Genomic DNA, 27251 nt, shown 5'->3' with positions numbered 1-27251 from the left:
CGTTCTCAGCCCTTTTCTTATGCCTGATGTCCAGATTATATTCTTGGGCCAGCAAAGCCCACCGCATTAACTGCTGGTTGGGGTTATACATACGATTCAGGAACACTAATGGGTTATGGTCCGTATAGACTATAACGGGACTTGTTGAACCCACATAAACTTCTAAATGCTGCAAAGCTAGTAGCATGGCTAATGTTTCCTTTTCAATTGTAGAATAGTTTATTTGATGAGGATTGAACTTAGCTGAGTAGTAGGAAACTGGGTGACTGATGTCATCTGTTCCATCTTGGAGCAACACAGCTCCAGCCCCAGTGGCACTTGCATCTATCCTGAATGGTGTGTGCATAACGAATGTCCCGCAACCATGTGACCTCATTTTGTTGACTGTTTGACTTCAGCCTGACCGTGCCGGGCCCTTCAGAGGGGCCAATTCTCATCACTCACCTCCAAATCTCTCCACTTCAAACTGATTGTTTTAACATGACTAAAGAACCCCATCGTCTGCAAGACAAGATTGGACCCTGAGGCCCCCAAACTAGACGTCCCACTCATCATAACTATATCTTGATATTGTGTTGTTCTTAGCAGCCCTGTAGGACTTCATCTTGCATTCGGCACAAGTTCAACTTTGCATCAAGAGATGTACTGTAGCTCTTGACTTGGTAATATAAGGCGACCAGATAGCCTATAAAACCAGTGCTTTGTACTCCTGCAATACTCCCAACAATGTTCCTCAGGGAACATCATCATAAACCGTCTATAGATTGACTAAACAAATGTGGACTGGATCAAGCTGCCAAAAACCAGTCAGGAAAGCTGAGAGAGTTGAAATCTGGCGCTCTGCTCCATTGCCATGATGACGGCAGCCCTTCGTCTCCTTAATTTTAGGTTTGATAATTGGTCTTAGTCCTCTTCCCAACACCGTAGAGTACAATTTCCAAGGGAGGCTGAGAGGAGTGATCTGTAAATAGTTTCTATTTGGTTCATAAATACTGGGATCACTAACGTGATCTGCTACTCTACAAATCAAGAAAACGGGAGGCAAAAACATCAACTGCTAAATTACCAGATTAACTACATACATATAGGTAACATTAAATACACCCACACACACACAGACATAACACACTCAGGCCCAGCTGCATACTCATTGCATGGTAATTCAAGAAGGGCTTTTTTCTTCCGTTTCAAAGGGGGGTAATTATTACAACAGAGGGTAGGTATTAAAGGACGTAAAGCTGGTACTTAAAATGCCCATTCCCCCATTATTTAAAACTAATAACACATTGTAGAGGTTGAAGAAGAGTAGTTAATGTAGGAAGGAAGAGGGTGGGAGTAGAAGATACTGACAAAGATAAAGGACATTAGGAAGATCAGCTAAAATAGCAAAACGAGTCGAGAGTTTCTTTCATTATTCTTATGAATAAACTGCAAATAAGTTCATGTAGTTTTGCTTTTGGAGGAATTCACCCCCAACTTAATTTTTATTACAACAATCGATTTCAGCTGGACGTAAGGATCTTAAAACATCCCATCTCACTAGTTTGAGCAGTGTGAAGGCATTAGGTTACTTGATAAAAATGGAATCAAAATGATTGTTTTGTCTGTTATACTTAAAAAATGTTTCACAAATCACATGTATGCTTAATCTGTTGCACTCCTCTGCAGTATATTTAGATCCGTGTGCATGAAGGTAGAAACGGAGAGCAACACAGAAGGATAAAGAAGGACCAGTACAGAAAGGCAGTGGGGGGAGAATCGTGGAAACTAGTAAGACAAAGACAGAAAAAGTCCATTAACACACTTGTAAATGAGCTCCAGCTATTTGCCCCACGCTGGGGCTCTTGAATTACAGACTGCGCCCGGGATGCAGATTGCGGATGGCAATTAAAGATGAGCCGTGCGCGCAGACACGGAGAGAGGCGCACGCGCGCCCTCTCTCTCCCTGAGGCAGCAGCGCGGAGCGGATCTACTGATCTCCATAGCAACATTCACCGCCGTGGGCGATGGTGGCATGAAGACTGATCGTCATCATAAAAAAAAAAATAGAAAAAAAAAGAAGCAAAAGCGGAGCGGTAAGAGAGCAGCGTTGATAAAGGTGTTTGCTAAAGTGCACTGGCGTTCCTCAGTGGGGTGAAGTCGTGGCCTGGAGCCAGGAGTCTTCTTTGGCTAATGAAGAACTGACATAACTGAAGGGCAACAGCTGGTCTCGTCTCGTCAGCGAGGATGGAAAGATCTGCTTATGTAACACCAGGAAAGTAAAGGCGAAAGTAGGACTGCAGATAGCTCTCTGGGGTTCCCTCCTCCTCTGTCTTATCTTTTTCTATCCGACCTCCTCCTCTCAACCCTTCTGTCGTCTTTTTCTGCACCAGAAACTCTTCCAACACCCTCAACCCTCGCTGATCGCGGGAGTCTGATAAATTATGGCTGCTAAGTCCATCGTACATCCACAGTCACCCGCTTACCAGAGTTTAGAACTTCTGTCTTGCTTCTTCCTTTCCTCCCTGCCTAGTTTTTTTTGGCACTTGTTTTTCTTCATTTTTCTGTTATGTAAGGGAGACAGAACTGGAGCAAGCTTCAAAGTGAATGGCAAAGCCGCCTTTTCCCCTGCTCACTTTGCTGTTCATGCATGTCATTCCAGTGCCAGCCATTCCCCTCTCACACACCCCCACTCTCTGCCTGTCCTTGTCATTATTTTATCACTTATTCATCCTTTCTCACTTCTTTCTTATTGTACACTCATATCTTTGTGCGTAATGGGTCAATACTTAAATATTCACTGCACCTTTTTAAATTTGGTGCCTTTCTGAGTTAGCTCAGATGTTGCTATTGCCATGTTGACGATATAGAGGACTCAGTGACGGAAAAGAGTGTTAAAGAGCATGTTTTAGATTTAAAAAACAGACACTTCTCATTATATTTGCCTCCTCCTCCTGTCTTCCTTTCTTGCATCAAATACAGAGTGATGCAGTTATGAGCAGGGTGCTCCTTTTCTTTGATTACCTGTCAGAGCCTGAGCGTCAGAGGCAGATGAGGTAAACGCTATCATCAACTAAATTGTCTCTCTTTAAAGACAAACATGGGTTCAAACTCTCATCATGGTCTGATACAACATAAGAGCTCGCTGCATAACTGCTGAGTTAAAACCCGGGCAGACACACACCCCCAACCACATGACTGACTGACTGCATACACACACTGACAGTAGGCATAAAGTTGAGCTCAGACCAGACAGACATGAAGCAGATCTGTTGGCCTCGTTACGGACCAGACACACCGAGTCGACACAAAAAGCGACAGATGTGTCAGCTTGCATTGCCTCACATCCGCTAAGCAGCACTTCCAAAGAGTGTGGCATATGATCACCTGCACGTTTGTGCACACACACGCCAACACACGGATCCTGCATGCGTACATTAAAAGTGACTAGTTCGACTGATCTACTGTGCATTTCAATAAGTTGCAGTATTCCCAAGATGTGAATTCAATTTAATTAGTCCATTCAAAAAGTGATTACATTTTGATTCATCACACATTTTAAACCCGATTCTCAGAAATCTGCACGCAGTAGTTATTCTTGTGCCTTTTGCACTTTTTTCTACCACAGTTTTCTGCCACTCAACTCTGTTACTTTTCTTTGATACAGCAAACAACCATCCGAGCAATGACCTGCTGACTTAAAATTTACTACATAATTTAATGAATTAAATGATATGTTTCTGATGAAGTAACATTATAAAATAATATGAAGCTCAAAAAAGTTGATTTTACATAAAACTGCCCCTTCAAAAAACTTGTCTTGGCCCTATGTAATATAAAAAAAAATACGATAGACTGATTGGTATATTCTTTATTTTTAAGCTATATACTCTATATATCAAAATGAGCAGAAATAAACACTTGAGAAAGATTGTGCTGTGTGTAGTAACATATATCATGTAAGCTTCAGGTTTTAAACTGAACAATTGATATTGAATAACTTCATTATTGGGTTCAATCACATTTTCAACAACACTGTTTTATCAATATTTTAATTCTTTAATCATTATTCCACTTCTGTAGAATCTTAAACATTTTCTTTATAAAAGACCATCTAGAGACAAGTGTTGCAAAGTAGTTCACGTTATAAGCACCATAACAAAACAATAGGATTGCTGCTTTGCTCAGTTTGTCTTTTGAGTGCCTGCAGCAGTGTTAATTAAGCTATAAAAAAACACTGCTGAAATTATTGATGGTGCCACTTTTCAAAGAAACACAAAACAGAATCACAATTATCAAACTTTTGCATTTTCAAGTGTATTTTCCCATATTAACTCCTTAACCCTCTGCATTCAATGGAAAAACGTCACTCGGCCATTCCGCTGAATGCTAGGGGATTAATAGGCAATTCATGTTCTGGAAGATGCATGTGCATCTCTACTCTGAAGGTTTAAATGTAATTAGCAAAGATTTTAAAGTTTTGAACCTAACAGTTTATGCTCTGTGTATGCAGTGATTTTCTCGCCAAGCTGAAAAATGCCTTAAAAGCTACACATTATAATGCATGGCTGAATACAAAACTTTTCAGTCTCAGCAATTTTGCAGATTATAATGCACTTATTTCTCTATCTTGTACACCAACTCTTGGCTGCTTCATCTGAACAGAGTGAGATTCACTGAATGATGGACAGCATGTCTACATAGGGATTGAGCCCCAAAGAACAGAAGACACCAAGATTTTTTAAAGTATATCAATAATAGTTTTCAGAATAAACTTTTTAAAGAGTCAGTGAATGTGACTGTAATAAATCAATTATATATTTTTGTATAGAATTGATTTGTATTGTGTCTTGAAACTATATTTGTTGTGAATATACACTATATAAATAAACAAAATTTAATTAAATTGTTCAAAAAAAGAAGACAAACCCCCCAAGATGTTTCAATGTGGTTTCACTGTAATTAATATTGACATCCTCATTTTCATGAAAACTATTGCACTGACATGTTTTCCTGATTTTGTGCAGCTCTAGTAAATCTGTGTTCTCTTTGTGTTCAAAAATAATTTTACAATTCAGTGGAATGTTATTAGGGATAACTTTACAATGAAAATGCATTGTATGCTGTGTTTATTTTGGGACTCAGTTCTTGTTTACAATATTAAGAGCATTAATGATAATACTTGACCTGCATATTTGCATAAATTCTTGCACCTTTATCTGCCAGTCAGAGTGTAAGGTCACAAAATCAACTCCTGTTGCACTTTGTTTCATCTAGGCACAAAAATAGAGGTGAGAAAAGTTTTTTCGTTGTTGGCACTCAATATGTTGAACTGTTGCTTTCGTCAGAGCTGTACAACCTGTTCACCTTTTTAAGCTTCTCTGAAGTATGTTTTAGGAGAATTTGGACAGAATATGTATGTTTTAATTGCACCAACTTGTCAAAATCATTAATTTTTAATAACTTTTATCTGTATATATTTTAATTATTTTACTGTGTTTTATATTCTGCAGATAAAAGCCAACACATTTTATGCTATGTGCTGTCCATTGGTAAATTTTTAATTTGAATGGACCTTGCAAAGAAGTTTTAACTTTTACTAAAATAATTTTTAAAATAATAATTTTCTAGCCAATTTTTTGGCATTAGCCAATTTAAATTTTAATGATTAGAACTTTACATATGGTTAAGACTGATAACTAAAATGTATTAAAGCCAACAGTTTCACTCACCAAATATGCTATTTTCTCTATTGTTTACTGTAAGTAATTTCATTACACCAGTACTCTCTACCAGTAGGACATTGTGTTTGGCTTTATAGCATGCTACATTATGCGGTGCTGCTCCTGTCTCTCCTGCTGTATTTCCTCTCATCTCTTTGCCTCCTTCCCTCTCTTTTATTTTTTTTCTCCTGTTAGGCATGTGTACCAGCTGTAAGTTCATTCATCATTCTGCAGACTCCTGCCCTCAGCCTCAGACTCTGATTAATGACGGCCGCTCACAGACTTAAACATTTAGCTTTGTTTCACTGACACACTACTTACCATGTTGGTCACCATTGGTTACTTAAAGCTGGGTTACTGTGCGACTGCAGAAGCACAGTGACGTATCGGTGGAGTGACCTTTAAAGGCTCTCTGTGTGCGAATTTTATCTCCGTATGAGGATATAAAAGTGTCATTCATCATGAAAAAAATTTGCATACAGCCAATAAGCCTGTCCTGTGGCCTTTCTCTCCATTTATTAATGCACATACATTTATTCACTGTACTTTAAGATAATTTAAAAACATTTTCTCAACATTGTCCCGTTGCTACAGTGTTTTCCAAATATATTTAGAAACTTTAATCTTTTTCAGATTTGTAGTTTTACAATCACAAACTTCAGTGTGTTTTAATGGGGTGGTATATGGTACTTTCCAGCCAGATAGTATATTTTATAGCATAGTCAAGTAACTATCTTACCTTTAATTGTTACAAAATTGCTGTATATATCAAACATAACTTAAAAGAAACTTGACCTCACAATAAGACGGCTTGAAATTGACCTCTGTCTCTTTAAAAGGTTCCTGCTTTTCCAGACACTTGGCCTCCAGCACATCATCACAACAATGCTGCTCAATAAGCCATTTACAATGGTAAATGTTGGACTGTGGAATAGCTTATCTGATAAGTTCAGTTCCACCAGGCGTTTGCTTATTGCTGCTGCTGGTCTGAAGAAGCTGAAGGAGGAAGGTGTGGCTGGAGGGGCGCTCGGTGAGGCGGAAGCAAAAAACCATGTAGTTTTTCTTCAGTTTCACAATGGTAGTAATGTTATTGAGTCACTTAAAGTCCCAATACGACATTCAACTTTGTAGTTGTAATGTGACAAAATTTGAGAGTTCAATGTATGTGTGTATAATTTTTAGTGCCTATAACCACTGCATTTGGATGAATGTTGTTGTTTCAGTGAAACAATTTTACTGTCAATTAAAAACATAAAAAAGTGAATTTATTCGTGGAAGATGAACAGAATTTCTAAATTAGCATAATGTGGCCCAAACTAACCACATTATTGATGATTAAATCATGAAAGCATTAAGTAAACTATTTTCATGAAATGTAAAGTACAATATTCTGGAAACAGACATTATATAATTAGGTTTTCAACTTTAGAGAAATTCAGTGAGGAATATAATTCAAACCTTCACAAATATACTGAGATTCACTGTGATTCATCTTTGAGCTGACAAAAAAGATGTGACACGTACAGAGGTGAAAGGCAGTGAAAGGAACCGCAAAAGTGCGTGTGTGTCAGATACTGACTGACAGACAGAAGGAGACAGAGAGTAATTTTTAATGAAGTGGCTCTGCGTTGACCTTTAGTAACTCTCTAGAGCAAAGTCAATTTCGCTTTCATCCTTCCCTGTGGAAAGGTGGCATATCTGTTGTCACAGCTAGGTGTCGGAGCTTGAGATTGTCCTTGCTATTGTATAGATCTGTCGAATCCTCAAATCTCCAAGCACACATGCAGAGGTCAGGAGGTGATGTGCCGAAGAGAGACGAGAGGCAAGGGATAAAAAAGATGTAGGGACAGAAGGAGGAAAAAAAGGATTACACAAACAGATAAAAGGCCAGGCATAAAGGAGGAGCACAGAGGTGCTGCATGGTGCCTGTTAGCCGTCTCTCATAGTTAATAACTGTGGCATACCTGCAGATAAAGGCACCAAATATACAGAATATTTCAGTAATTGGATGAATAATCAACTGAAAATACTGTCTGGCTATTAAAAGCCCTGCATTATTGTTGTTCCGCTTGGCAACATTGAGGTCGCAGTGTGACAGACGTAGACTATAATCAGATATTATAAACATGATTTACATGTAAATCAAGCCGAAGGGCAGAGGCCATGCTGTCACGGCCTCTGTCTAAACAAGAACAATCTTTCTCCCATGCAAACAGCCCCAGTGATGGCTGATCAGAGTCACTTAGCTCTGCCACCATCTGAACCAAGACAAAGAAAAAGGTGCAACTGTGGCAGGGCGTCATGAACTACAGCTGCTTAGCAGCAATTTCAGATCAAAAGTTATAAAATCTCAACACAAAAAGTTGGATGACTGGACGTATTGAGGGGATTTTAAGAAATATTTCAACTGATGTCCACAATATTGTCTCCCCCAGTTTGACCTTACATTCATGGTTGAGGTTGAACTTTGCCATTTGAGCCTCCGTCTGTCTGTCTGCTGTGGAAAACAGACAGAAGTAGGCTGACAGTGCTGTGATAAAATATTTTTATATTATATTTTTAAGAAACCAAAATAGGTTTCTTCTGTTTTGATGTCACACTTAAATGTTTTAAATCACCATACAAATGTTATTATCAAAGATAATCTGACATAAAATGTTTGATAACACCAAAGGTGTTTTTACATCACTGTGCAAGAATTTGTACCTGCATTTGAAAAATCATCATCTGTTGTCATAAATTTCATATAATGAAAAGATTTGTGATTTATCTTATGATGAAGTCCAATTAATGCTGCTTAAATCCTTCCAAAACTATCTGAACTGTTAGGATTGTTCATTTTAAATTTTTTTCCACTTTGTTCAATGATAGTATCAATAAATATCAAAGAATGTGAAAATATGATTAAATGCAATTACTGAGTTGATAAGAGGGATAGAAATGGCACTTCTTTCTGTGACCAGTGTCCTAAAGAAGCGTTTTACAAATAGGCATGTTTTTTCAAAAGCAGTATTCATGTTTGTGGAGCTATGATTGCTTTGTTATGCAGTCCGTTAGCCATAGTTACCTAATAATGGAGCAACAAATTGCCTTTTTAGAGTTTATGTTACAAAATATTTCTGTCTGGACTTTCACTCTTCCTGCTTTAGATCAATCAGCCCTGCTTCAGCTTAAAGGCAAAAAATGTTCTCCTTCAGGATTTTTCTGGTATAGAGGAAAATTCATAGATTTTTTTTTGTTTATTTTTTTTTTCAGTCACAGCACGCTGTCTATATCCTGCAGCAGGAAACGCAGCCCCAGACCATCACTGCCATCTCCACATTTTAATGGTTGATGTGATGTTTGTTTTTCCTGAGATGCAATGCAGGATTTACAGAGCACAAATCTTTCAGAATTTTACACTTTTGTCTTGTTGATCAACACATTTTCTTTTCTCCTAGTCTTGAGCTCAAGATGTTTTGTTGGCAATTGTGAGAGAGGTTTTTTTTTATTATTATTTTAAATCAGAAGGGATTTTGGTCTAACCCGGATGACATTTTACCCTGAGTTCAATCATAAACACGGAACTTGACTCAGGAAAGTGAGGTCTGCAGTGTTTCAGAGGTGGTTCCTTATTCTGTGACCTCCTGAAAGAGTCATTGATGAATTCTCTGAGTAATTTTAGTCAACCAAACTCTCCTGGGAATGTTCACTGCGATCCCATGTTTTTTAGTTCAAGACATGATGTGTTTCTGATATAGATTAGCCTACTTCAGCTCCACAGACAGGTTTGTCTGTGTGACAAAGGGAAAATTAATTAATTGCAATTATCATGAACAATAAAAAGCAGCAAAAACAAAAGGCAGAGCATTCTACATTTTTGGTGCTGGATTTCTTTTAGAAGACTGAAAAGTACTTGGAATTAAATTTTGGTCATCAACCTGAAGAGACTTTCCTCGTCTCATTTCTCTGAAGAATCAGAGAGCAGACACTGATGCAACAGCCATGTGCTCTATTCACTAAAGACAGAGATCAAGGCTGACTCTGCACATAGAGTTATAGCAAGGAATAAGGTTACAGTTTGGATGGAAAAAATAAATAAAAGCATAATTAGCATCAATGCTGTTCGCTTAAGCACATTTTCTTTCAACGTTGTTACGTCATCTAAACCACTTTCCCGCAGTCTTCACATTATACCAGGTGCGTTCTGTGTGCTTGTTCCGACAATGTACTGCACCAATAAATGAGCTTGTATTTTACCATAATAGCCAACTCTGTGTGTTTGTGGTAAGGCTTAAACTGTTGACCCTATCAGTAGATTGAAATGTGTAATGCTTATCACAGTGATCAACATAAATTTAACAGCGTGCGTAATACCTCTTTATGCTAATGCAGATCTACTGGAAGGCAATCCTCCAGGCGGATGGTGTAATATAAACCATTACAGATCCTTGGAGCCTGCAATTGTTTGCTTGAGCAGGACAGGAGGAAAATAAATGGGCCCAGAGAGGGGTGTCTGTCATGCAAGCTGAGACAATTATCTATATTACAGATATTTGTGCCGGCCTCAGATCAGACAGTTTATGCAGTGGCTAAATAGAAATAGCTGACGTCAGTAAAGAAATGCATTAAGTGATAAAAAACAACAAAAAAGTAAAAAATGGCTGACCTGATAAAGTATTCAGACCCAATAAACCTTCCCCACATTTTGTCACGTTAGACCAACACAAAATAGTATGCAAGATAAAATGTTTTTATTTATTTTTTACAAATAATAATCTAACAGTCCCACAAGAAGGTTATGGTATAAAACAATTGAGCATTAAACATATGAAGCACTGTCATATAAGCCCTAAGCAAAAATAAAGATGTTTTTAATCAAAGCATTTTCATAAATCATGTTTATTTTACATCAACCACAATTGTATATTACATAAAAGTGTTACTTTTCTCTCTAGTATAACATACCAGTAAAATGTACAGATGTTTATCATAGTAGAAAACATAGAAATATTCAAGGTGTATTAATAGTTTTGCATTGGTCCGTTAGCTTTATAACCATCAGCAGTTTGTTGATCACAACTTTTACCTCACAACTAATTAATGAAGTTCCAGTGTTTAACACGTGCAGTCTCCTCAGTCGGGGAAGATGATGAAGAGGCAAATAATCTGATGTTGAATAAAATACTTTCTAAACGGGTGCACCTTCTACATATACAGGCACCGCTGAGTGTACGTATTCACTCAACCTGAGAAAGTTTTGCACAGTTCAGGTTATAGGCAAAAAAACAAAAAGAATTAAGAAATAGCCCTTCTTCTGTTGCCCAGTGTATGTCTAGTCCTGCTTGCTGAAATAATGGATTTTAATTCATTTCCAGAAGAGTGCACCCATCTGGTGGCTTTGGGGGACAGTAAAATCCACTATCAGTTACAATTATTCCAAAGGAGAGCAATGTGCTCCAAGCGTGAGTGTGACCCATCCACCCCGACTAGTGCAGGGCTGTGCAAATATCTGCTCGGGTGATTAAGAGGGAGAGCTGGCGAGATGCTCAGAGTGGTGTGCTGCGTAAGCATGAGCCGAATCCCTCAAGCACGCTTACCGCACTGGTGCGTCCATGACAAATCATCCTGAGGGAATCAACACCAAGCCAGTGACTCGGTTTGCGTGCGATTCTGTTTTGAATCGGTCGCTGGAGTGTCTGTAATATTCCACTTAGTGTAAAGGGTGTGTATTTTGAGGGATTCCATCAAATCTTCCACCTAGAGGTAGATTTCAACAGCTCATCCCTTGGGGACAGTAAAAAAAATCTATAACGATAAAACTGATGTTTTCTGGTCAAACGTCAGCTGACTTGCACAAAGGGAACCCTGTTTCTTGCAGAAACTAGATAAAAAATGTCAGGATGCCCTGCAAAAAAACAAGCAAAAAAAAACTATCTGTGATAAAAGCACATAGCTGATGATTCCTGTAGCGCTGACAGAGCACACACACAATACCTTGTTGGTGGCATTGAGGCTTGTTATGCAAAACAGAGAATTTTTTTTTTCTGAGGAAATTTGGCAGGACAAACATCCAAGGAGACGAGGCTTCAGAACAGAAAGGGGAAAATCTGACAAAGTCCCTCTTAAAGAAAAGCAAACTCCGACAAACGCAGCTCTTTTCTAAAAAGCTCTTTAGCAATTCCCTCAAACATCGCCCTCCTCGTGGTGCAGCTTTTTCTTTTCTACTTCACTCCTGTTTTTGTGGTCAAATCTTTGCGCCAACATCTCTGGGCTTTTATCCAGCACACCCCTGCTGAGAGTCTTCTGTGACAGCTTATGTAACATAAGTGTTTGATTTACATCTGCCTGTGTGCGTGAACGCATGTGTGTGCGATGTGTAAAGCCAAGATGGAGGTTGTGAGAGACCTGAGCTGTTTGCAAGAGAAGAAGAGATAAAGTGGGTCTGTGTTTCCCGGCACTGTTGCAGATTTATTTCTCTGCTTATGGCCCTGATTTTATTGCCCATCGGTCGGCCTACGCTAGATACCATTTCTCTCTCTCTCTACTTTTCACTAACCATAAGGGACCGGCTTCTTTCTATGCACGTCCCGGCTCCTATAAATCTGCCACCTTGCTCCATAAAGCTGCTCAGGGCATGCCTTAACAAATATTAAGAAAGAGAGAATAAATAAATAACGGCTAAATAAATGAGAAGCTGCTGTTTAGAGGCAGAGTGCATTTCTGCACACAAAATGAAGCCCTACTGTAAAATATTTACCTCTGTCTTGGTGCTTTGGACCCTCAGTGAGGAGTCTGTGGGAGCTCACTGCATAACATCACAGACTTTCTCTTCCACTGTCCCTCATGTCTCTGCTGCTCTGCATGCTCATCTTTTGTTGTTGTTGTTGTTGATGGGTGTGCCAATCCCTTTTACACCATATGAACAGATGAAGCTGTTCTGCTTTTAGCGTGAGATCATTCAACGATCAGGCAGTGCAAACACCTACTCGGGTTCTATTTCGTTCAGAAATGAGTTTGCAAAATTGTTCTTATGGAGCATCTTTGCATTTCAAACTACAGACAAAAAAAACCAATTAGTTATTTGCCAAAATTAAGAATTTCCAACATTCCAAGCTATAGATTTCAATGATGCTTTTTGACATTGATCTTTTATCAGACATGAAATAATTGGCTTTTAAACTGGTCAAATAAGATACCTAAACTGTAAGATTTACACACACATATATATAAACACACAGATAGGGTTAAAAATGTGGTGGGCTCCACTCTCACAAGTCCAAAGCTAGATTTATAGATGACACACTGAACTGGGCGAGGGTGAGTGGTGAGTGAGCTAGTTACGCCGTCCACAGTCTTGCGAATTGGCCTGTCGCGTTGTCGCGGCGCCTGGTCGCACCACCTCTGAACTTTTGTAACGTTGGGGATCACATGCGCCATCTTTCACTCAAAATGGACAATTTGGAAGGTGCTCTTGGAGAGCAGGTTCACCTGTACCTGCATTTATATATATTCTATGATTATTTTACCGCCCTTATTACGTGTTCAAATAAGAAGATCTTGATCTTCAGAATGTTGCTATAAATCTTTTAAACAAACACAGAAAAGAACAATATCACTCTCTTTACATTGGCGACTGACACATTTTTAAATTCAGCTTCAAACTTTAGTCTTTACTTTTGGAGTTCAAGTTTTTGTAATAAAAGTGTTTTGATTGGTATGATGTAAAATTTTTAATCTTAAATGTTGCGTTTTTATTAGCTGTAAGTGGGAAATTGTCATAATTAAAAAAATAAAAGTTCTGAAGCAGTCTGTGCGTAATTATTTAGTTTCTGGGAGTTTCTTCTTAGTTCATGTTCACTATTCATGGATCCCTTCCCCATGAATAGTGACACTAGTGTTTCAAGCAGTGTCCACTTCATAGTATGCTTCATGCTGGATGGTTCTTGTGTTAAATTAGCTAAAGACAGTTTCCCTCCATTTGAGGGTGACAGCTTGGGTCAATCTTAGATTCATCTTCTAGTTCTTGTCTTGGCTCTTTTAGCCTTAAAGAGATTCTGGTCATCTTGCAGTCAGCAGTGCTTTCAGCTCCAGCCATGACTTTTTTACTGATATTTGGTTTCAGTCGACGTCCCTTCATTCCCGACTTTGAACATGATTTAGGATCATTATTTGGTTGTAGAAACCGACCAGTTTTATTTCTACAGCTGGCGATTTCTGCCTCCAAAGATTACCGGTATTTAATTTAATCCACTCTTCTTTCTAACAGTGAAATGTTTCCATATTAAAAAGCCCACTATTTGATTGAGTAGGCCTATTGCTTAAGAGTCTGAAAGCTCTTCTTTTCAGAGGATTCTCAAGTCTTTCTCCTACAATTTCTTCTGCTTTAAAAAGTCATTTTCCAATATCATCAGTCCAGAGGACTCGATAAAAAAAGACTACTTCAGATATTCATTTGATGGCTAAATGTGGTAAGGGAGTAATTGATGATTAAGAACACAAATTAATGTCATGTCACTGTTATGAAAATCTCAGAAGCACAGATGCTTAAAATAAAGAGGTGTAATCACCAACTCATATAGTCACAGACAAATGAGGTTATTATTCTGCTCTCTGTTCTTAGCTTAAAGATAAATAATATTTCATTGCAAAACAGAAACTAGCTTATTTCCAAATTAAAACACTGATACTTGAGGGAAGCAAAGAAAAAGTAAAACAAAAATGTTTTAGATCAAACACGCATGTACACCCCACCACATGGTGGTTTATAGTTAAAAATGTTTTTGAATTCAGTGACAGATTAAATCTTTTAGGTTTGCTTAGCTTTAACCTTTAATTTTTCCAAACACAAATTCAAAAAATCTTATGACGTGAGAAGTTAAACACTTCAGTCGGACTTCTTTATGCCGTCTCTTGTGAGAAGGTTGCTTTTTGTCAGAGATTTTTTAAAGCAATTTTTGTAGCTTTTGCTGAAATTTTTTTGGTATCAAACTTTTTTGATTTTTCCTTTTCAGTCCAACAGGTTATAAAGTTGTATTTGTTTAAACATGAGGATTTTTCCAAAAAGTTTATTTATGAATTATTGTGAAACTCAGTGACCCGACAATATATTTTTGTCCACTGGATCTTTATGCATTCTGCTAGTTTTTTTTCCCCCAAACAAATGGCTAAAGAAATTCATCACGTCTATGAAATGGGTCTAAAAAGTCAGGACTGCATGGGAGTTGGCATGTCCTGGTTTGGCTTAATAATATTCATCAAGTTCAACCAAACAAAAAGTCTGAAACTCTTGGTAAAACTTGTTGACAAGCTCCAGAATGCTGAGATGCTAAAAGCGTGAAAGGTGATCCTTTGACTTTTGAACAAACTAAACCTTTATAAAACACGTTTTTTAATTAAACATTAAAATCATAACTATTAGTGGAAATTTTGACCTGCTGTAACCAAAAAAGTTTCTACATGCAAGTTCTCTATGACCTCTACTGCTCTGATTTGGACTGTTTTCTCATTAAAAATAATTCCCCAAAAATACCCCAGTTTCATAAAAGCCCGCCGCCATTTACTGCACACATATGCAGAGCACAGCAAAAACAACACCAGCAAACAAAAACACAGTCATGAAGCAAACAATGAAGATTTAAACAATTGTGAGACATTTTCATGGGAAAAGCCAAACCTTTCCTGAATATCAGTGGATTAAAGATAGAGACAAATGACACAAATAGCTTAAGGGCCCGCATTGTGCAACCTGTTCATGCATAGGTGTGAGTCGGCTGACATGTGAGGCTGTGCCTGTCAGTTTATCAACAGCAGCAATTTTTCACCCTTGATCAGCCAACCGTGGAGGCATTTCAAATGAACTACCTGCATTCCAGCAGCATCAGATTGAAGACAAAAGGCAGGCTCTCTGTGAATTATTGGACCTTCTTTGGGCTTTGTCTTCATACCTCCCCTTTGTGTCACAAACTCTTCCAATCTTTCTCCGATTCTCCAGACCTCTCAGTCTTGTCTGATTGGCTGCACTGTGACAGACACATTAGCCATTCACAGCGTGGCAAGCGCCATGTGGACAGAGGACGGTGCCCAGAAATCAAGCAATATGCTGTCACAGAAAAAAAAAAAAAACAACAAACAAACCACTCGCATATACTTGCTCTTGCATGCATGTCCACATGGTAGTCCCATTGTGACCTCACGTCAAAAAAGACAAACAACGGCGACAGAAAGCGGCCGCCTCTCAATGTGGCGAGCCAGAGTACGGAACCTCGGTACCATATGGGCTCTTCATTGTTGACAAAACAGCCTTAGGGATAGTAGCACCCACAATTAGCATATACAGAAACCACTTTCTCATTTTCACCATCTCCCCAACAAATAAGTGATATCACTGATCCGCATGTATTGCCCAGAGGTGTGGGGAAGACGATTTGTAAAGTCATCAATTTCCTTTAATTTGGGGAACAACATAGACAACAGTGACAGCAGCATGTAAAAAAGAAGAAAAATAAAGCATCCTAAGATGGTCTTACCGAGTTGTGTCTCCATGTTTGTCGTCTTGTTTTCTGCTGGAAACAGGATCTTTGGCGGGTCGACGGTTATAGGAGCTGAAAAATAAGAAAACAGACACAAATTGAGGCATGCGCAAAAAAACCCCAAAAAACAAAAAAACACATTTATCTTTCAAAACATAACTGCTGCATCTTTATTGCAACAGTTTAAGCTTCTGCAGGTAAAATGTTTCATTCACCTGGCCTACTTGTAACTAATGCATCACCACTTTACTAAAAACATGGCACCGTTTATTCTGTCTAAGTGTTATGTACATGAAGAGCCCTTGTAGAGTGTAAGAGTGTGCCTCGGAGAGAGGGAGCAGCTGATGCTCTAATGATGCTAATCATCCATACGGTGGATGTCAGACCTGCTGCTTAAGTCTCTACTCTGGGGAATGCCGGAGCATGCTGCAGTTTTATGGTTTGTATAGAGGTGGCGGCACTCCTTAGGGTTAAAAAGGTTTAAACATTGTCTTGTATCTTCAAAAAGGAGGAAAAATAAGTTGGCTTCAGAAAAGGGGAGGCCATGATTTTACACAACATAATTAGGATTAATTTCAGGTATCAGGAATTTGTATGATTGTGAATCTTTCTGAATATTGTGAGCCAGATGTCAACTAGAATCAATATTTTGAGTTTCCATTACAACAACATCTCATTATTTACCATTAGCTTTAGCATCTTAGCCACTGAAATCTATTTTAACTGTAAGCATCACAGTTACTGTAGAACATCTTGAAGTGCTTTTGTAGCACTTCCAGTATGTAAGAAACATTTATTCTCAGTATCATTATCAAGAGCAGTGAGTCCATGCAACTCATTAAATATAAAATTGGCAAACAGAGTTAAAACTTAAAACACTTAAAATGTAACACCCTACCAAATACTGGATTCAAGTCCTTTGCAATTGTAATACTGCACAAACTAATACATGTTTAATGACTACAATATCGTGCAGAGTGCGGCTTTATTTAGGCAAGTACACAATTTGTCACTTAAAACAAAAACAGTAAGTCACAGGTTTGGAACAGAGTTACACCATTTCCCATTTGATAGCTAATTACCATGTCTGCGACACCAAGATTTAGTGTTTACAAGTCAGGGACACTTTCACTTTCATCTAGTGCTTCTACATTCACTTCAAGATGCAGTGTTGGATGTTTTAAAACCTTGAGTTTGAACAATAATAATCATGTTTGGGAGTGCACACAATACTTTTTGTGGACACGTAGTAAATTAATTGAGGAATGCTAAACTTTTCCTCAGCATTCTGGTCCTGTTATACTTCAATTAAAACTTCCCATTATTCACCAAACACAAGACACTTTTTACATCACTTATAGACCTAGATTAATTAATATATGTTAGGTAATAACATCATGTTTTCAAATATTTAAATACATCATCAGAAGCTACCATGAAAGAATGATTGAATATAGCTTTAATTCTGAAATTTATTTATTTATTTTTCACGGAGAGATTTTTTTCTTTCTTGTGAGAAGTACGTTGAACAACCCTTTCTGTATCAGCCATTACAATTTACATAAACAGTTTTGGCAACAGAAATGCAAACAGCCCATGACATACTCCCGGTTTAGGGTAATTAAAGCTCAGGGATCAATGCTTACGGTAGCATAACGGATCCTTTTCTGATCCAAAAAAGGATCAGAAAAGGTTCTGATCCTTTTCTGATCAGAATCATCATACATCATCCTTTTTTGGATGATGTATGATGATGTACTTATTTCTTATAAACAAGAAAAGCTATGGTATTTCAACATAGGGCCACCGTGCGGACTAGTGGCACACAGGTAAGTTTTAAATTTTTGAAGTGTGGGCACCAACGACCACCATATTGACCTACAACTCCTGAAAAGTCATTTAAATTTGATCAAGCATTTTTAATAACAAATGTAGCAACTTCAAAAATGAAAAAGAAAAAAAAAATCTATTTGACTTTCGATATTTCTGCAAAACAAACTATTCCATACCAAAGAAGTAAAATCTTTATCAATAGGAAAGCTCTTGTCTTAGCACATAACATAATTCACCACAACCAGAGATGATTTTCTGAAAACCTTTTTAGTTCCATAATATCAGTTCGATCAGATGTCACACCTGCTAGTACGTAAATAGTGACTGAAGCTCTGATATATGTGAGAGCGGTCACGGGTGTTTAGTCACGACTGTTTGCACCATTAATAGATAATCAGCACAAATTACACTAGATATGGAGGCAATTTTAATTACATATCAAACTGCTATACATAATTACACAATGGGTGATCCTATAGCTAATTATGGCTATAGAATATAGCCATAATTAGCTGTACCAGGCAAACAAATGAGGGCAATCTGTGTATGGAACACAAGCGGGGAAGCAGACGTGGTACAGAGATGGACGATAGGACACGACAAAGAGTAACCTGCTAATCACGTAAAGAAAGTAAAGTCAAAATTCTTGTAAAGATGACATTAACAAGCTGCAAAAGCATAACCCACATTCCCTTGCCCTACTTTTGGCATACTGTGGTTACTTTAGAAAATCTCATCATCTCATTTATCACCCTTTTATAAGGAATACATCAATTATCATGGCTTGGGAAGACCACCATTTAAAAAGTGGCAGACTCGAAGATGATCTCAACAAAAAGACTCTGCTCACATTGATAAGCACCCACTGACTATAAATGCAATTAATTATGCAAATATATCTGGTAAACTCTAATAAAATGGTTTTGTGCCTCACAAGAAAATAATGGTAACCTCATGCGTCTTGTATTTATACTGGATTTTATGATTGTGTGTTACGTTTGTAAGGTAAAACTTAACCATGAACATGATCTTGAATGTTTAACAAGTAAATTTAAGTAAATAAAGCATTAAATCAGCAGGAGCTTTTGGTAAACCTTCTGCTTCCCAGAAAATGTTTTTGTATTCCAATTTAATGCTACAGAAAATCCTACCTTATTTGACAGTTCTGTGGGCAAAATGTGGGAATTATTTAAGCTTCACAATTGGCTCATTTGGGATATCTAGGCACATTTTAAGCTTTTAGATCACTTTAAACATCACTGTAAAGCACAGATTTTTAGTAGCCTAAGGGCAGAGAGATGCTGTATCCTCTGTGCTGTAAAAGCTGAATACATTTCAAGAGTTGATACAAAAAAATAAACTATTCAGCTACATAATAAAATACGGTGTTTTCAGCCCTTCAAATCACAACCTTTTGAGTAACACAAGAGCTAAACACAGACAAACTAGAGTCACAGAAGCAGAGCTCTCATGCTTGTGTTATTTTCCTGTGTAAACCAGATAACATACATAATCATATTTTTATTTCCTAAACAAAAACTATTGTTTGTTTTTTTCAAACTCCAGCTAGGCAAAAATTTATTCCCTGCTTTATTATGCTATTTTTCACTTGTAAAAAAAACAAACATGTTATACAAGTACATTTACCAAATATAATTTGATTTATGATTTGATTCGTTTCATTTTCATATAAAAGCACCTGTCAATATATTTTTCTACCTATAAAAGCTGGGACATTTTTTAGAGGTAGTTTTACCACATTAACTTGATAGTTTTCTTCACTGCAGCATGGTGTAGATATTTTACTTCCACCACTGCCATACATTTCAATAAATCCATTCATATTGAACAATCCATATGTGACCAGAATACAGACCCCATTACACATATTTTAAATAACTGCTTTTATGCTCCAGTTACTAAAAGATCTCAGCCAATTTCCAAATTCTGCATCCAAGTGCTTAAGAAACTTGTGAATGACCAATTAAAAAAATACTTTGAATTAAAAGTATTTTAACTGTAATTTCTTTCTCTAAAGCAGCTGACCTGGACTGTTTATAGCTTAATTGTAATTATTTGACTATGACATATTCTGCCACAGCCTTTCAGATATCATTTAGAACAAGCTATGAACTGGTTATCAAAAGATTTTTAAAAAATCTTAATTTCATATTGCCTGTTTGTGACTAAATGTGTTTCTCAGGGCTCTCTATTGGGATTTCCTTGTAGCAGACACTAGTGTTTCAGTTTATTATATTTGGTCTGCTTCAGTTTGATGTGGTGAAGAATAATAAAAAAAAAATAAAAAAAACAAAGCTCTATCTGATAATCTGTCATAATCTGACAGTGTCTCCTGATCACACACTTTAATTGCACTCAGCATAGCTTGCAATAAAGTACAACAGGACCTTATGTTGTCCAGTTAAATTCAACTGAAGCATTTTAAATATATTTCAATCACAAATGTTTCTTTTCTTATTTGATAAATTGTACTGTTTTCCATTTATGTTGTTTTCAATTGGAAGCCTTGTAATGAATACAGTCTGATTTGATACACTGTCTTGTTTATCTGTTTAAAGCAGGCCTATTTTCAAATTAATGCTCTGCGTCTCATAAAGATTTACTTTTAAATTAAGGTATGATATTAATTCAACAGACTTTGAGGCCTTATGTTTGTGCTAAAAATGTAGAATCCAGTGGGTAAATATGATGAAATGATTCTGCAGTTTCATTGCACTTAAGTAGGTTTTAAGTGAGATTAAAGAGCAGCTAGCGTGTGCTCTGTATGTTTGTGTGGATGTGTGCAAACTGGACTAACATGTTGGAGATATGAACAGAGCGTGGGACTGTGTGGGCGTAAGCTTTGTGATCAGTCATCCAGAATCCCAATTCTGCTTGGTGGCAAAGCTCAGTGGACTTTCCAGATGGATTATTCCGGGTGACCGACTCTAGGCAAACAGCAAATTAATGAATTAAGGATAGAGCTAAGATACTTAGATCACTGGGGTTTTTCTGTCACTGTTCTCATTTGCGGGGCTGCTGTCTGGGATTTGCATTAAAGATGTAGAAAATTGGTTATAAAGGTGAAAGTGAGAAGAAATCGAATGAATAAACTACTCTAGCAGACACGTCAACACACGAGAAAGCATTTAGACTCACTACAGATTAAAAAAATGATATTTTTAACCACGAAAAGGAGTTAAGCTTGAGAAAAAGAAAAACAAAATAGGGGAAAGGATACGTGAGCAAATATAAAGTCCTTGTATGTCCCTAAAGACGACTTCTCCTCTATGGCTGATAGACTCCTGTACTATACTGAAGGAGATCTCCATATATTAAGAGTGACCTTCCTTTGTTTTATAGTCACCTTTCAGCCAGTTTCATTTCAAACCTGATGGCACAATAACCTCCCTGTATGATTTTCTTATAAAGTCACCTTATTGCATAGAGAATTTGGTTGCAGACTAAACTATTTCCCACATGAAAGCAGCTGAGCAGTGAATTTGTTGGTGTCATCTGTGGGAAGATAATAACAGCACATATTCATTCTTAACCATATCACACAGCATCACTGTTCAGCTCCGTTGCTCTCTCAAAAAGCCGTGGAAGAGCCGAAACATTTCAACATGTAAAAGGAGAGTGAAATTCACTCCCCAGAACAGCTTTGACAAGTTTTTGCATCAATATGAGAAAAAAAAACATATTTATTGTCACAAAAAGAGAGAAAAACTACCCACTTTTGAGCCAAATGGTCATTTAAGGTTTTATTACCGCGCTCAGATTGTCTAAAGATGAAATATGTCGATAATCAAGCTGCTCAAAGTGAAGTTCCAGCTGTGGGACTTTAATAACACACACTTTTGTGAAATAAGAATAAAAAGAAAATTAAATGTCTGCCTATCAGCTCACTGCTCATTTTGAGACTACGCTAACAAACGACTGGAAGCTACATTCAAGAATTCATTACCTAATAAGTACGACAGAGAGAGCAATTAAAAATATATCTGTTGATGGATGAAAGTGACAGAAAAGCCAGAAGATAAAATACCAATGAGAAGCGACAAAGACAGGAGGGCTGGGAAAATGTATGATTGATTACAGAGTTACTGTTATCTGCTGTCTTCTCTGTATGTGGGGGTGTGTGGGCGTGTGTGTGTGTGTGTGTGTGTGTGTGTGTGTGTGCGTGCACACGTGTACTTTTGTGCACCACAGGTTCTTGGGTTGACTCATGTATCTAAAATCTGCTTGTAAAACTCAATCGGAGTTTAAATGTTGACTCTAAGCATTGGCATTAGGGAGGAAACAAGGATCATCATGTAAAATGTGAAAAGAAAAGCTCATTGTGTGCAGCCATACAATCAGTGCCACCGGGGGCCTCTGACCACCAGCAGCAGGCAAGGTGGGTAAGGTGTCTTACAAAAGGACACAACAGCAGAGGCAGATGGAGCACATCATGAGTAGAACTAGGGATGGTGGTATTTTAATAATATTCCAACTTATGGAATATGACTTTATGAGACTTTATGCTATAGTCATAAAAAGGGGGGGGAACAGTCTTTTTTTTCTTCTTCTGTTTATCACTTCAATCACTTTTTTGATGCATGTTGGGGATATTAATTGCTGCACACCTCAAGTGCATTCAGAAACGTCTGGACTGAGCACAGACGCTCACAAGACGTTCCTGGAGATCTGTAAAGCTTGTGCAATGAGTACTAAAAGGACTACAGTGTCTTTTCAGTCAAACTGCAGAGTGGACTGTGAGGCATTAATTCACCATCATAGGCTTTGTAATATTGACCCAACCAGACATGTGGATGTTAAAATGATAGACAAAAATCACCAACTCTCTCTGGTAACTCTCCTGTCTGCACTCTTACCCTCTTTCCATACTTAAGTAAAAAACAACAAAAAAAACCCTTAAAACATAAAATTACTTGGCTTGTACAGTCAGTGAATGGCTATAAATATTTTCAATGCCACTTAACACATAAGAAAATGGTATGACCTAAAAGTAGTGCAAAAAGGGCAACCTCATTCAGTCAGATTTTCAACCTTCAAAAATAATTACATTTTATGAATCACGATGAAGCACCTTGTATTAAGACTAAGCAGTTCAATCAACGCACATCAGAAGGTGAACATTGTCTTTAAAAAAATGAGCATGAAATATGTTTTTCATCTGCAGAATAGTTAACAGTAAACAGGGAAGGTAAAGAGAAAAAAATAAGAGATTCAGGGGAAGTCTCTACAGAATTTAACGAACTCCCTTTGTGCGTCGTAGTTGAGCAGATAAATGAAAACATTACAAACTCACTTGCATATTAGCACATAAGACTGTGTCGAAACACTGATTTGAAATAGATGAAAAGATACAAACATCTTTTTTCTCTTTTCATGTGGCAATAATGAACTGAAATCTAGACTTTCAAGTGAGAAAATAAACTCAAACACTAAATAGTGTGCAAACAACTGATGCTACAACTGCAATTGCTGTTTTTCTGATCTTATTTGCCCGCTCAGCCAAATACAAAGCTACTACACAGCACACATGCAAAAGACTTCAATCATCTTTTCTTTTGGTCCATACTGCTGTGGTGTGTGTGACAGATAATATGCAGCACTCAGATGTGGTACAGTTAACACATGCTTCATGCCAAGTAATTTACCTTAAGAGCAAAGATCAAGAGAAAAGAAAATGAGACTTTAAATTGTTTTTGGGAGCTTTGAATGCAGAATGTTTATACTACAATATGAAATATAAATAATCAACTTTTCTGAATTCAAGAGAGAATTCTTTGCTACAAGACTTGAGAGTGAGCTCAAGAGAAAGAACACATCACAATGTTATGGAAGAAAGATTGTGAACCTACATATGTACAATACAAATAAAGGTGGAGAGAAATAACTAGCGAGGCAGAATTATGTCCATAAAGGATTATGGACATAGAACTTAAAATATATCTAAATAATGGTAGAGCTTATTGTGAGTAAGTCATCAGATTCCATTAAGGTTTTTCTTTGCATATTTAAAGTGAAATTAGGCCCCAAGTTAATGATTTTTTTTTGTGTTGATAAACTATCTGAACAGGTTATTTAGGGTTCTATTTTTATTTCTTTAAGGTTTTATTGGCTCTAGTGGACTTTATTTGAAAGTAGTTTGACAAGAAACAGGGTAATGAGAGAAGAGAAAGACATGCAGCAAGTGTTAAGAGGGCGGGAATCAAACCCGCGACCACCACGAGGACTAAGGCCTCAATACGTGGGTTGTGCTTTGCCCCTGCGCCACCGCAGCACCCCCTAGGGTTCTATTTTTATGGTTCTGTGCAATTTTGTTTAGTTCAGCCAAAGTTTGCCAAAAACTGCCTCAGTGCATTAATTCACCATCACAGACTTTGTAATTCCTTCTTATGTCGAACGGTGGCTACTGAAGTTGAATTCTTCTATTGTTTCCAACTATACAGCTTTACATCGCAGCTCAGTTTGGGTATAAAAGCATCTCTCTCAGACACATGGGCCCACCTGGTGACAAGTCAGGAGTGGGAATGTGGCAGTGGAAAACGATCTCTTTGCACATGTGATTTATTTGGGATGTGATGAGTTGAGCAGGTCTTCTTTGCTCTGACTGCTGGTGAGGGCATGCTGCAGGATGAATGCCTGTTTCCTGTGGTTGGTTAGGATGCAAAAGAGGCACATACACATTTACCGTTTGTTAAATTCATACAGATTTAACCCCTTAAAAGTCTAATTTAATCAAGACGATGGACTGTAGCATCTCTCGCAATAAATAAAATCTGCTAGTCTGTGTTTTTTTTAACCAAGTGTCTTTGTTTTTAACCACTGCCTATACAATTGTCTTTCCAGAAGTGGGCAGGTGGCAAACATAATTTCAGAGTGCACTGCGGTGCGACGTCTGTGGGTATTCCTTGCTGTCAAATTTCTGTAATTCCCTCCGTGTTTTCAACATCACAGAAACCATTTGGCAGTAACTTTTTTTCAGGCACGAAGAGAAAGAAACAGAACAACAAAAAGCGAAGAGGTGGATTTAATATCACTTCATCGCTTGCACCTTGCAATCAAAGTCTGTCTAGACGACGATGATAAAAAAATATCGGTTTTTGATGAAATATGAACACACAGGGTGTGAAGTGTGTTTGGCACCCTTTTTGAGGTAAACCTCTAACAGGATCATTTTCACTGCTCAATCTATTTTCTTTCTGGTCTCCATGAGAAAATGTTTTCTTGTCACACTGCCATCTTTTCCTCATCTTTGGCCCTGGCACTTTCACTTTTACATCTCAGTAAGCTTGGCCTTTCTCAGCTTCACTTTGCCTCCACTGAACCCAGGCTGTGCCCTCAGCCCTCCTTGGCAGCATGCACAATGCAATCTGTGTACCTGTGTGGTGCATCTCGGAAAATATCAGTCTTGAACCTTAATGTTTTATAATGGTACGAGATTACGCTACAGCGTTCTTCCATTACGGCACAGCTTACAGACAGAGCGCTCAGATTCAATAATGCAGGTCAGTGCTCTTGTACGACTGCCAGACTGTAACCTTAGTGCAAACCTGAGTATAACACATGCTTCCTAAACACACACAAACATTTGCACATCCCGGCGAGCCACACATGCACTGCAGAGAAACACGTGTTGTCTTCCAGGCCGGCATGCCACACACCCAGGCAGCGCAAAACACCTTCCTGTTAGCCTCAGATAACAAAACCCAGTGGGGTGGCAGTGAGAAAGGAGACATTTCTACTAAATAAAAGACCAAAATGTTAAATTGATCCCCACATGGAGTTTATGCAGATAAGCAGAGCAAAAAACAAGGAAAATGTGACACAGGCATGACAGAAAAAACAACTGACCACTGAAGCGTCCAGTAGCTACTCTTACAGAGGATTAGCTCGTAATCAGCTCTGATCTCAACGGGTGATTCAGAGGAAAGCCCTAGTGACCTGGTATCCATTCTGTCACTCTGTTGGAGCAGTAGCATAAGGCCAACCCAGTCAACTGCAGCAGAGAGTCAAGGCAGGTGATACAAACCTGAGGGACAGGATTAACACAGTCCTGGCACATTACAGCCAGCATGCACTGTGCAAAATCCCTCTGGAAGGTTACATTTATTTGTCCTTTTTTTCCTCTCCTTTGTTGCTATTCTGTCCACCAGCCTCAGGTCTGTCCAGGTGTGTAAACACAGTGGCAGAGCCAGTGGGCTACCTGAATATGAGGCAGAGCTTTCCATGAAGCAGCAGAGGAACAGACACTCAGGCTGCGGGGTCACTTCACCACCATCTGCTCCATCGGCTCACTTTGACCCGTCTCCACAACAACCTCAGCAGCTCAACTGCACCCCCACCCAGCTGTACGTTTTAATGCTGCAATAAAAAGGTACAAAATACACTCAAATATGAAAAAAAAAACAAAAAACTGAATTTTACATTAATTGAATTATTGTCTAATGCAATTTCAGTCCTGGAGTAACTGGAATACGAAAAGGAGATTATCTAAATTGCTCTTCTGGAAAATCAGTGCTGCATGTGTTGTTTTTTTAAGAAACTCCACTAACACATCTAATTTGCCTACATTTCTACCCATTCGGCTATTAAAGTGTCAGTGAAAAATAAAATTTTTCATTCAGTTTCAGATTTACCATCTACAAATTCTTTCTATTCAGTGTCTGTGTTGTTATACAGTAACATTTAAATCTTACCATAATGTCTGCAACAATGATTTTATAGGGAATTTAGAGGGAGGTAATGTCTTTGTCTTTTCATAGCCCATTTAATAAAGAAATAATTTTCAAGCAAAACCAAACATAAATTAGGCTTTCATATAGTACTTCACATTTTAGCAGCTATGCACCAAAAATAACATGAGACAAAAAAGTGCAAACCAACAATTGAGAAACTACACAGATGATCAAATATTTGCAGGGAAGTTTGTGTTTGCTTTATATTTTTCTGTTTGAAATTATGATTACCGATTGTTTTTACCTAAAGCTCCTCTTCCAATGAAGTATTTGACTGCACACTGATTCTTGAGTTTTTCTATGAACAGCACTTCCCGCAAGTCCTTTCAAATAGTAGATTTAAAGTTAAGAGGTCTACAGCTAAATATTTTTATATTTATGCATGCCTGTACTTAAGGTGTTTGTTATAACTCTAGGGAGTGGCTTGGCAAAAAGAAAATCACATTGCTTTGAAT

At 37.9% G+C, this 27251-nt stretch overlaps 1 protein-coding gene across 7 annotated transcripts in view; it reads right to left on the bottom strand.

Annotated features, from left to right (window-relative positions):
• Positions 1 to 27251, bottom strand: part of il1rapl1a (interleukin 1 receptor accessory protein-like 1a) — a 217717-nt gene that overhangs the window by 49493 nt on the left and 140973 nt on the right. For all 7 annotated transcript variants that reach the window (XM_028023150.1, XM_028023151.1, XM_028023149.1 and 4 more), the window contains one exon: positions 16211 to 16285. In XM_028023150.1, the coding sequence (XP_027878951.1) occupies positions 16211 to 16285 (75 nt within the window). The remainder of the gene's footprint in view (positions 1 to 16210; positions 16286 to 27251) is intronic.

Source organism: Xiphophorus couchianus, chromosome 7 (genome assembly GCF_001444195.1).
Source record: "Xiphophorus couchianus chromosome 7, X_couchianus-1.0, whole genome shotgun sequence".
Classification (NCBI taxonomy): domain Eukaryota; kingdom Metazoa; phylum Chordata; class Actinopteri; order Cyprinodontiformes; family Poeciliidae; genus Xiphophorus; species Xiphophorus couchianus.
The sequence above is the reverse complement of the archived record's forward strand: the minus strand, read 5'-3'. Positions and strand labels throughout refer to the sequence as shown.